This window comes from Nipponia nippon, unplaced genomic scaffold (genome assembly GCF_047370975.1).
Source record: "Nipponia nippon isolate SJK-2023a ecotype South Korea unplaced genomic scaffold, ASM4737097v1 scaffold_27, whole genome shotgun sequence".
NCBI classification, from domain to species: Eukaryota; Metazoa; Chordata; class Aves; order Pelecaniformes; family Threskiornithidae; genus Nipponia; species Nipponia nippon.
The window spans coordinates 3,730,530-3,742,518 of NW_028262344.1; the positions used below are offsets into that span (position 1 = coordinate 3,730,530).

An 11,989-nucleotide genomic window follows, 5' to 3' on the forward strand; every position below is an offset into this window, starting at 1 on the left:
CTTTTAAATAACATTATTTGATGTTTAAAAAAAATGCATTTGATACAAATCGCGACGGTAAAAGAGAAATTAATAGGTAGGTCATTTCTCCATTATTTTGTGCTATAGCAAAAAGCTCATCTAGCGCGCGTTGAATTATCTGATACTTTAAGGACGTACGCATACAGCGGCATTGAAAGGTAACGGCGGAGTAAATAAACTGGCCTCCGCCCCATCCTGGGGGGAAACGGCTACAAGGGAGCAGCAGAAAATAAGAGCCAACGTAAACTCCGAACCGCGCGGGTTTTTGCGTCCTGCCGTAACCAGTCCATTCAGCTTACTCATCTTCCAGACCTCGGGGGTGTCCCCGCTGACAAGGTTTGCCTGCAGCCGCGAAGCGTAGAGGCGCAGAGAGGCAGGGCCGAGGCTGTCGGTGCTTGCGCAGCAGCCCTGACCAGGTGGCAGCCGCGTCCTTCCCGCGTCGTGGAGGCCGTATGCTGGGGCAGCTGATGTAACGGCGCAGAGGCGCGTCTTTTCCTCGTTCTATTCACGGGTCCCAGCAGAGCAGTAAGATCGGGAAGTTATTTGTAGCGGCCTCTGCCTGACTCCGAAGTCCGGAGATCTGCTACGTGAGCATGAAACGCCGCTCCTGAGGACGCGGAGGAATGGCTTGGCGTGGAGTTGGGATGCATTCCGCGTGACAGCTGTCATTTTCACGCCGCCCGGGCTGCGTTTTCAGTCGCGTTACTGCTCTGCGGTGAGCAAACCGGCGAGACAGTACGGCGGAAAACATTCCACCGGGTGCTTCTCGCCGCGCTCTGCAGCCCGTGCGACGATGTCTGCCCTCCAAACGGGTGCCCTGAAGGGACCCCGGGACCCCGGCGCCGCTTTGAAGGCCGCAGGCTCCGCTATCTGCAGGGCGGAGCGCGGTTCTGCCCGCCCCGCTGCAAAGCCTGGGCCAGCGCCTCGAGGCGGGGAGAGGGGGACGTGCAGCAGCCTGCCCGGCGCGAGCAGCCCGGGCTGGCAGCTCTTGACGTAAGCGTGGGGAGGTGAGGAGGGAGCGGGTGTCCGTTGCGTGGGCCCGCCCCTTCCGGCGGCCTCAGCTGGCGGAGGACTTGTCAGGAGCCCGGGCAGGCCGCTGCACCAATCAAAGCTTGAGCGCGGCGTGGCGGTCGCGCTGCGTCACCATCCGCGCGCCTCCCCTTGGCCCATCGGGCGTGGCTGTGAGCGGGTCACCCAATCGGAGTGCTCGCTGGCAAGCCCCTCCCCTCCCGAGGGGTTTTTCGCGCTGCCAATCGGCGCGCCGGGGGGGTGGAGCTTGTGGCAGCGAGGGCGCGCGCGGGGGGTGGGGCCCCGTGAGGCAGCGCGGGCCCGGCGCGGAGGGGAGGCCCGGCGCGGAGGGGAGGCCCGGCCCGGCCAGGCCCGGCGCGGCGGTGAGGGGAGGCCCGGCGCGGCTGCCGCTCCCGCTCCCGCTGCAGGAGGGCCCCGCCGTGCGGCCGCCCCGCCGCAGTCATGATCCACAGCCTGTTCCTCATCAACGCCTCGGGGGACATCTTCCTGGAGAAGCACTGGAAGAGCGTCGTCAGCCGCTCCGTCTGTGACTACTTCTTCGAGGCGCAGGAGAGGGCCTCGGAGGCGGAGAACGTGCCGCCGGTGATCCCCACGCCGCACCACTACCTCCTCAGCGTCTACCGCCACAAGATCTTCTTCGTGGCCGTCATCCAGAGCGAGGTGCCGCCTCTCTTCGTCATCGAGTTCCTCCACCGCGTCGTCGATACCTTTCAGGTACGGCTCGGGCGGCCTAGCAGGGGGAGGGTGGGCGTGCAAGGGCATGGGTGTGCGAGGGGGTATGGGTGGGGGGCCATGGGCGTGCGAGGGGGTATGGGTGAGGGGCCATGGGTGTGCAAGGGCATGGGCGTGCGAGGGGGTATGGGTGGGGGACATGGGCGTGTGAGGGGGTATGGGTGGGGGACATGGGCGTGCAAGGGCATGGGCGTGCGAGGGGGTATGGGTGGGGGACATGGGCGTGTGAGGGGGTATGGGTGAGGGGACATGGGCGTGCAAGCGCATGGGCGTGCGAGGGGGTATGGGTGGGGGGCCATGGGCGTGCGAGGGGGTATGGGTGAGGGGCCATGGGTGTGCAAGGGCATGGGCGTGAGAGGGGGTATGGGTGGGGGACATGGGCGTGCAAGGGCATGGGCGTGCGAGGGGGTATGGGTGGGGGGCCATGGGTGTGCAAGGGCATGGGCGTGAGAGGGGGTATGGGTGGGGGACATGGGCGTGCAAGGGCATGGGCGTGCGAGGGGTATGGGTGGGGGCCATGGGCGTGTGAGGGGGTATGGGTGGGGGACATGGGCGTGCAAGGGCATGGGTGTGCGAGGGGGTATGGGTGGGGGACATGGGCATGCAAGGACGTGGGCGTGCGAGGGGTATGGGTGGGGGACGTGGGCGTGTGGGGGACATGGGCGTGCAAGGGCATGGGCGTGCGAGGGGGATGGGTGGGGGACATGGGCATGCAAGGGCATGGGTGTGCGAGGGGGTATGGGTGGGGACATGGGCGTGCAAGGGCATGGGCGTGCGAGGGGGTATGGGCGGGGGACACGGGTGTGTGAGGGGATAAGGGTGGAAGACATGGGCATGCAAGGGTATGGGTGGGCAGGGTGGGTGTGCAAGGGGCTGGGTGTGGGCCATGGGCATGCAAGGGGGTATGAGGGGCATGGGTGTCCAAGGGCATGGGTGAGCAGGGTGGGTGTGGGACATGGGTGCACAAGGAGAGGTGGGTGTGCAACACCCCCCCCCATACCAGGACAGGCTCTCTGCTTCTGCTTTAGCTGAAGGGTTAGGTGACGTGTGCCGAGGAGGTTAGAAAAGAGCCCCAGGTCACTGCTGTTGTAAAGGAGAACAGGGTGGGGGGGGGAAGGAAGCCCTTCAAGTTAGCAGCAATTAGTTTTCTTGTTCTCCTATCTCTTAATTCTCATCCTGCACCTGCGAGGATCTCGAGGGCTGGTGGTGGTTAGGAATGCACTGCCTAGGATGAGGATGGATTCAAGACCTACGCTCAGAGGAAGAACCTTTCAGCAATCGAGATTCATATTTCTTTTTCACAGCCTTGTCTCTTCTAGGGGCTGTGAACTAAGACCAAGCTGGCCTTGTTCTCACAAGGCATTTTTGCAATTCATAGCCATGTGCTTTAGTCAATTAGTGACCACCTACCTATGTGCTTACATCCAGTGATATTTCTTGCAAGCTTATTTGCTTTCTAAAGAAGGGAGTCACAGGAGTTGCCCCAGAGCAGCCTTATTCCCTCTGTGCTATGGCTGGCATGACTGCCGGTCAGTTTAGGGAAGCAGTGAAGAAGTCTGTCTTCTGCCTGCCAACAACAGGATTGTGTAGTCTGGATTTGAAATGTCTTGTGACCAGCATCCCACCAGAGTACAGGAGATGTGGGTGCTTGATCAAACAAGTATCATGTGAGCTTTTGCTTCCAGGCACCAGTCAGAATGTGAGTGTGGGCTGAGTTATGTTTCATTGAGTTCAGGGAGTGGGTTGGCTGTTCAGGCCAAAAATGTACAATATCAGATGCGCTGGCTTGGCCGTAGGTTACAATCTGCTATGTCTGAAAAAGAAATAGTGTTTGTAGCGCGGGACTAGGAATTCTCTAGCGTCACAGTTTATGTATACTCGTGCTTTGTGCAGAATGCCTGATCTCTTTAATTGCTCTAAGTAACTAGAAGCTCAGGTTTGTGTTTGCGTGCGTGTGCTCACTCTCTCTCCAGAAAGATGCATGAAGTCCCCACAGAATAAAACTATGAGTAAATTAAATGTTCAATTTTAAAAATTACTGAATTATCGGGTCTGCTTCCTATAACATATGCCGAATCTTGAAAGTTCTCCACTTAGTTTTGTATAGCTACATTGTGTTACAGATGTAAAATTTGGTATATTTTCAGTGCAAACTTTAATATTGCTAATTATTGTTTTGGAGTAGGAGCTGAAGAAACAGTAGAGGAATCACGCTGGGGAATAAACTGGTCTGTGGATCTTTTATGATTCACATCCTAAGGTTCTGCTTGATACACTTCATAATTTATGAGGAAGGAGGGTTTTGTTACATGGATGGAATTATTTTTCAGACTTCTCAGAATACTGGACTTCTGCTATTAGTCTAATAGATCTTGGGATGTGTAAGCAGTCTGTGCACCCCAAGAGGTATCAGAATGAAAAAACACAGGTAGTGTGTTGGATGGACTTCAGAAATGTTCTCCTATAAAACAAACACGGACTTGGGCAGAATATGCAGAGAGTTTGAAGCTGTGCTCCCCCTATATTCCACATCAAAATAAATTCTAAAAAAATATTTACAGAATTGAAGTTAATAATTGTACTTTTGCCTATATTTATGTGAGCGTTATAACAAAAGTAAATGAAAAGCTTTGATGAGGAGAGGTTGAATTCCTTAAACAGCAGTGCTGCACAGTTAAAATACTGAGAGCACTGTAGGTAAAGGCTAGGGCGGCTGAGGAAGGGTATATAATACTGGAGCCTGATGAAAGGCATCGCTGCACGCATGTCAGTAGTGGCCACAAGAAGTAAATTTTTCTTATCAATGTTGCTGCTTAATGGGTTGCAATTGAGCCACTTTCAAGTGCTAATTAAAAAAATCTCTTAGCTATCAAAGGGAATCTTGTTACCTTGAAAAGCAATAAGAGCACATGGCGATGCGGTGACTCGCCAGCTTGCTGGGGCGGTGGCAGAGGTATGCTCAGAGCCATGTGTATCTGTTGGAACGGTCAGTCTGTCTGACGTGCTTGTACTAATACATGGAGTTTCAGTGTTGTTTCACCTCCTCTGAGAAGGGGCTTGATTTATTTCTCTGTGGGAGGACACTGAACTGAATGATAGCTAAGACTCTCTTTCAGAGATTGTTGAGTAATTCTTTCTTTTGCACAGGATTATTTTGGTGTCTGTTCAGAGGTGATGATCAAGGACAATGTTGTGGTGGTCTATGAGGTGCTGGAGGAGATGCTGGATAATGGCTTTCCATTGGCAACAGAGTCTAATATTCTTAAGGAACTGATAAAGCCTCCCACTATCCTGCGAACAGTTGTCAACACCATCACAGGTACAGGGAAACAAAAAGTAGATAAAACTGGGGAAGCCCTGTGGCAATATTCCTGCATAAGTAAATTAGGATATGGGTGAAGAAAATTTATGTTGTCCTATGCCATTCTAAACCCCAGCATAGGTGTATTTAGGGAGTCCTGTGTTAGTGCTTTGCTTTGAGGTTCCGTCCACTTCCAGCACCAGCTGCGCTTTTTTTTTTTAAAACCAAACCAGACTGATTACATTTCCAGTTACAGCCATGACGTGACTTCCTGGATGAGTTAATTTGGTGTGGGTTTTGTGTTGGGGGGGCTTTGTGTTGTTTTTTTTAGTTACAATTCCCCATGCCTTATTGTGGTATGGTTTAGCATTGGATGTAAGAGAGACATAAATTGTAGAATACAAACAGCGAGTCTGGAAGAGTAATTGCTCTCCTACGAAGAGACAGAGGTTCTCGGGGATTAATTACAATTAAGTTACATGAGGCCAAGGACTTGTTCTGGAGCATTGTCTAACTTTTGTGGTTGTTGTGATTGCCTTTCTTTTTCCAGGAAGCACTAATGTGGGTGACCAGCTTCCTACCGGACAGCTATCTGTGGTGCCTTGGAGACGTACTGGTGTAAAATATACCAACAATGAGGCGTATTTTGACGTGATTGAGGAGATAGATGCAATCATTGACAAATCGGGTATGGAAGTTGCTTCTGGCTAAGACGAGGGTAACTTGTCCTGATAGTGCCTGAAGAGAGATTTAGGTTTTCAAAGAGGAGCTCCCTCATCTAAGTGTGGGAAGCTCTATTCCTATTCTTACTCTGGAAAGTTGCCAACTTGTAGGTGCTATTCAGTCAAAAATTTTAGAGAGGTACCAAGGTTTTCACTTGCCCTTGTTCCTGAGGTCTTGTCAGCAGTTCTATATTGGGAAAACAGAGGGTGGGTGAAAATTGTGCGTAGCACTCTTTAGTTTTTCTGCATCTTAATCCTGTTAGAGTTGAGAGCTATTGTCACTGGCCATTAAAATGGACATTGCTGGTGTCAGTGGTTCTTATTTGTACGCATCTTCTCTAGCAGTTGCAGGGAATGAGAAAAATGTTGAGCGGGCAACATAATGAGCCATGACACTTCATAAAGATAATAAATTTCCTTCCTCCCCATTGATAGTTTTTCCACATTGGAATTTTTTTGATCAGGTTCACATAACTTCCCGTATTTATTTATTGTTGCAGGTTCTACGATTACTGCTGAAATCCAAGGGGTGATTGATGCTTGTGTCAAGCTGACTGGGATGCCAGACCTTACCCTCTCCTTTATGGTAAAGCTCAAGGATGTATCTTTACTTAAGTATTTTGAAAAGGATTTCCCAGCCCTGCTGCTAGGATCTCGGTCTCGCGCTGATGGATTCCAGTAGATCAGAACCTGGGTATGCCAAACAAAAAGAGAAAGAATTGACAATGGCAACTCATGGTGAACCTCAGCAAGTTTGAGGATAAAGGTTTTATTTTCGGATTCTTTGTTAAAAGTACTGTTAGTTTGTGCTGTGCCTAAGTTTCTGAGATACTGTCGTACTTTAGGCAGATACCCTAAAGGGCCATCTTTTTTGTGAGTATGCATCAGTGTAATTACTTGACACGACTGAATTTTCTAAAATAGGATAGAGGTTATTGAGTACTGCTATCGCACAAATGTAACAGCATCAAATAGCTTAACGTGTCTGAATGTAGATAGCTTCAAGTGGGCAGAGCGCGTCGAATGGTAGGCCCTTCGTGGATAGAAGATTGAGAAGAGGAGGTTATTTTAAGTAGTACTGCCTTCACTAACCCTGTGACTTTCTTTTCTTTCAGAACCCTCGATTATTGGACGATGTCAGCTTTCATCCATGTGTGCGTTTTAAGCGCTGGGAGTCAGAGAGAATACTCTCCTTCATTCCACCTGATGGAAATTTTCGCTTGCTCTCCTACCACGTCAGCGCTCAGAAGTAGGTGATGAATTTGGTGCTGTGAATTACGAAATCTGGATCTTCCTGGCTAGGAAAAACAGAAAGGAATTGCTTTTAAAGATCAGGTGGCATGTTGTGCCAAATGAAGTAGAGGTGCATGGTACCTTGCACTCTTCCTTTTTTAAAACACGTGTTTTCTCCTTGTTTGGAGCAGTGATTCTGTCATTTCTTTTTGGTCAGCCAGCATTTTTCAAAGACTAGTAGCAGATGAACAAACTAGAGAGGGAAAGAATTAGGCAGTATGGAGTAATCAAGCTGTTGATTTCCTATGTATATGAAAAACTTTTAGAATAAAACAAGATAGTTTGGTAATCTTGCTGGTTTTTTGACATCTCTCTTAATAGAACTACAAGTCCTTGTCCACTGTTTGCGTTCTGTTCTAGAAGCAGCTTACCAAGGACTCACTGGGGTAGAGATGCTAAAGCATTTTGTTACACTTTGTCAGGCTTATCTCAAGTAGGTGAAAAGGAGCGGGAAATCCAACCGAAAGCACAAATGTGAAGTTCCAGTGCTGCTGCGCTGCCTGGAACTGCTTGCCAGCTTGGTTGTGACAGGCAAAAACATTCCTCATCCTTTGCTCAAGTCTCTTGTTATAGATGTGGTTACCTGTCCTGTAGAGAGGTAGAAAACCAAGATACGGCAAGCTTGATTAAAAAAAGTGTAATTAAGACTTGAGAACAGGATTCTGCTCTTAGATCAAACAAACGAGTATAGGATTTCCTTCTCTTTTAAGGAGATTGGTTTCCAGTGTTTTCAGTGTAGAAGGCAAGGACTGCATCAGGAAAAGCAAAGATGAAGGCAGGAGATTGACAAGGACTCTCTGTTGATGTCTTTATTCTAGTCTTGTGGCAATTCCTGTCTACGTTAAACACAACATCAGTTTCCGTGATAGCAGCTCGCTGGGACGTTTTGAGATCACAGTGGGGCCAAAGCAGACTATGGGGAAGACCGTAGAGGGAGTGATGGTCACTAGCCAGATGCCAAAAGGTGTCTTAAATATGACCCTCACGCCCTCTCAGGGAACACATATCTTCGATCCAGTTACAAAGGTGAGAGGAAAGAGAGAAATTAGATTTTTTTTTTTTTAATCTTTTTTACCTTTCAGCAAATGAAGTTGCGCTGTTCATGCTTACATGAACATTTCCTTGAACATTGCTTTTCTGAAGGCATTATCTTTTCTTGGGGTGAGAACTTTTTCTGGACAATTGCATACTAGAAGTTGTCGTAATCTCCACAACAAATAGCTCAGTGTCTGAGTGGATTGTAGTTCTGGCTGCTTGGTGCAGAAAATCCAAGAACTGGTATTGGATGATGAAGCATTAGTCTGGTGGGTGCTTTGCAGACTTCTGCATATCTCGTTGTCATGCCTAGTACTGCACGTTAGACTTGGGCCTTTGCAAACACTGAGGATTTGGGTTGGTTAGGGGGTTTTGATTTGTTTTGGGGTGTTCTGGTTTTGTTGTTTGGTCGTCGTCCCCGCCCAGAGTTCACTTTTTTCTTATTGCAAACTTAAATTTGATGGTTTACCAACAGCAGGCACTCAAGCAGCATTGCTTCAGCTACTTGGTAAGGAGGCAATTCTGCATTATTTTTGTTGCTGTTACACATAGGAAATAGGGCCTGTAGCACAAGCAGTGGAAATATAATTCATGGTAGGCTTTTGGGGAACCTCATGGAAAGAGAGAGGGAGAAAAAAGGTTGAAGGCAGCTGCTCCTTAAGCCTGTACTATGTCTGTCCGATAGGCAAGATACTAAGGCAAAGACCTTTTCCATAAAGAAACATTAAAAGCTGTCATTAGCAGGGGACTCTTCTTCAGAGGGTGTTACAGCATTTCTGTTTCACTGCTGCATTTTCTGTTCCTCGAAGTTGCTGTCGTGGGATGTGGGGAAAATAAACCCCCAGAAGCTGCCAAGCCTGAAGGGGAGCGTGAGCCTGCAAGCTGGGACATCAAAACCAGATGAAAACCCCACCATTAACCTGCAGTTTAAAATTCAGCAGCTGGCTATATCTGGTAAGTGACTGTCAGATAAAGAAGTTGAATGTTCTCTGCTGTGTCAGTGCTCACTCTGCACGTAGCTGAAGTAGCTCTGCAGGCCTTCTGAAGTACCTTCTATCTGAAACATGTTCTTCAAGTAAAAAAATCGTGTGCTTTGACTACAGATACGTGGATTTGTCCTCTCTGATGCTCTGTGAAACAGCCTATCTACATTTCCTTGCATTTTGTGCTTACACACCTATAAAGAATTTTAGGGTGTGGGTGTGTTTGTAAAGAATGATTCTGACAATTAGCAGTTGTCAGCTTTTCTCTGTTATGTTTACTGCTTACTAGAACTTTCCCTATGCTTTCTGCACCTCTAGTGTGATCTTCTGTTCCTTTATCCTGAAGGCCTGTCTGCTTTGTTTGTGGCAGCAGTCAGTCTTATGCTGTGTTTGTTTGCTTTTAGGACTGAAGGTGAATCGCTTGGACATGTATGGGGAGAAGTACAAGCCCTTCAAGGGGATAAAATACATGACTAAGGCTGGCAAGTTCCAAGTCCGAACCTAGAGGATCCTGATAGTGAGGAAGAGCACTTTCCTGTTTCTCCTGTCCCTGGCTGTTGGATGAGCCTCTTACCCCATCCATCTGTTTAGGGTTGCTCCCTTGCCTGTAGTAGCATGAGCAGGAGAGCCAGTGCTTAGGGTGCTGGGGAGCAGGGAAAAGTAAGGTTGACCTGAAACCATCTCATCCCTGGCTGAGCCTGAAGTATTTGGAACAATGGCAGATGGGAGAGGTGTTCAGGTCCCTTGGGATTAGTGAGTCAGCTATGTAAGCTTGTATCACCTTCATTTTGCTGTCTTAAAGGAAATTCTAGGGATGTATTGCCTTTTGTAACTCCTCTTCCTTATATTTTGGTTGGCTTTTATCCCTTCGTAGATGATACAAAGTTGAATTTCCACAAACTTTGACTCCAGTGTGATGGTCTGGCATCTGCCCTTCTCCATCACTGGGCGTTTGGGTGGAGAGCTGTATAGCTCGTGGCAGCCGAGAGATCATCTAGCCATTCTGCCTCAAAGGGCCGGGAAGAAGTGGAAAGGTAGGCTGTCCCAAAGCAGCCTGAGATTGGGGATGGTGCCACAGAGGGAGGAAGGGAAGAAGTGGATGCTTTTTCTAGATATTTCATAAGCCATCTTGGTCATCAGGTATCTGGGATCTCTGGAGATGGACTGGAAACCCATCCAAATGTTAGCATGGTATCCTGTGAAGGGCTGACTGTAGCACATCTGATATTGTAACTGATGGGTGGTGACATCTGAATGTAATTCTGCTTCTCTTTGTATTTCGTCAGTATTGGAAGGTAGGGATTCTCCCAGCTTCTTTGGGGAGTCAGGGAAGAGACAGAGAGGCAGGAGAATTGTGGAGACAGAACACTGATGGAAACTGAAGCTGTGGCTAAATGAAGATGATCGCTATCCTAGTAACTTGTTGGAACCTCTTTTTGTCGCTGCCTGCCTATTACAAATGAAGGTGATACTGCTGTTCTCCTGCTCACTGATGTCTGTCTTTGAGGTAATTGTGTCCTGGTACCTTTGTAGTGTTTCTGGCTGTCCTACCTCATTCCAGTTCCTGTACCAATCAGCTGCTGTGCAGGTGGATTCAAGCCTACGCTGGATTTTTCACTGGGACCATCTCTTCTGCAGGAGCTGTTGCTGTATCTGCCCATTCCAGTCCATGCTGCATCTCTCTGTACAGCACATACATGAAATGAGAGGCATCTGCACTGTTCCGTATTGTCTGTAATGTGCTCTTTGGCCACTAGATGCCAATGTGTTTTCTCCGTGGCAGCAGCACTTGCCCCTAAGCTGCTGTACGTGTGACTGCAGCATCTGTCAGGTGGCTGTGGAGTCCAGCATGTGCGGTTCATGCTTGTGAACAGAACAAGGCGACCCTAAACGAAGGATAACATACCTTCTGGTTTGCATGTGATGGATACTTGCAGTGAACGAATGGCATCTTGCTTGTGGAATGGCAAGTTCCAGTGCAACCGATGCCATAGCAGGTGGCCTTACTGCAGAGCATGTTCAGTGCAAATATAACCTTCAGCAAGGGCATCAATAAAATTCACTTTTACTTGTCATCTGTGTCATTTCAGAGTGGTTTGTGTGGGCTTTGCAAGAAATACAGTTGGTATTGAGGAAGAAGGTAAATTATGCCAGCTGGATTGTGGATAGCGGGTGCCTTAGGGAGATCAATGTCTTTATGCGATTGGGATTGTAAGCTTGGGGCTCAGTCACTGTGTGAAAAGCTAAAATTAATTACTTTCCTGGTAATTTTTCTTAGGAGTGCTGAGCTTTTCCTAGAACCTCACTGAAACTGTCTGTAGGAATGCAGCTGAGCCATTTTTGTTTATTAGGTGGGGGTTTGGGTAGCAGGCGAAGGGCTGTGCTTTAGTTATGAAGACAATGAAATACCTTTTCACCTTCCGGCTCCTCAAATGCTGATGTTGTCCTTTGGCTTTGTAGCTTTGTTTTTTAAAGTGTCTTTTTTCCTGCTGAAGTGATTCATGTTACTTGAGATCTCGAAAGGCTTCTGATATGCATGTAAGGGCGTCTGGCCCTTGTGATGAGCTTTCTATATCGGTCTGAGATGGCTGCAAGTTCCTGTGGAGGGAAAGATGAAGCAGAGCAGCAGATGGGGGAAGCAAGGAGCAACATCGGAGAGACAACTTGGCAGATGATGATACGAGGAGTTTTGGGGGGAAATGCAAGGTATAGCTGTGTACTTCAGTTACTATAAATGCTGATGTTGACTCAGGTTCTGAAAGACCTCGAATATGGCACCATCAACTGCAAAGCGAGAAGAAAGACGAGGCAAGCAGATGGCAGTCATTATTGTCGAAGACCTTGGCTCAAGATGGTGCTACTGTGTGCTGGAA

At 48.6% G+C, this 11,989-nt stretch overlaps 1 protein-coding gene across 2 annotated transcripts; it reads left to right on the plus strand.

The window, feature by feature from the left end:
* Nucleotides 1-1,291: 1,291 nt before the first annotated feature.
* On the plus strand, nt 1,292-11,191 carry AP3M2 (adaptor related protein complex 3 subunit mu 2). Of its 2 annotated transcripts, XM_087762928.1 has the most exons (9): nt 1,292-1,764; nt 4,930-5,101; nt 5,634-5,771; nt 6,306-6,391; nt 6,921-7,054; nt 7,917-8,124; nt 8,943-9,087; nt 9,521-9,633; nt 9,991-11,191. In XM_087762928.1, exons 1-8 carry the CDS (start codon nt 1,492-1,494, stop codon nt 9,619-9,621), a joined length of 1,257 nt encoding a protein of 418 aa, XP_087619054.1. In that variant the 5' UTR covers nt 1,292-1,491; the 3' UTR covers nt 9,622-9,633; nt 9,991-11,191. The 2 variants fall into 2 exon arrangements, with proteins under 2 accessions (XP_087619054.1, XP_009467177.2); XM_009468902.2 differs by having other exon boundaries at nt 1,293-1,764; nt 9,521-11,191.
* Nucleotides 11,192-11,989: the final 798 nt, after the last annotated feature.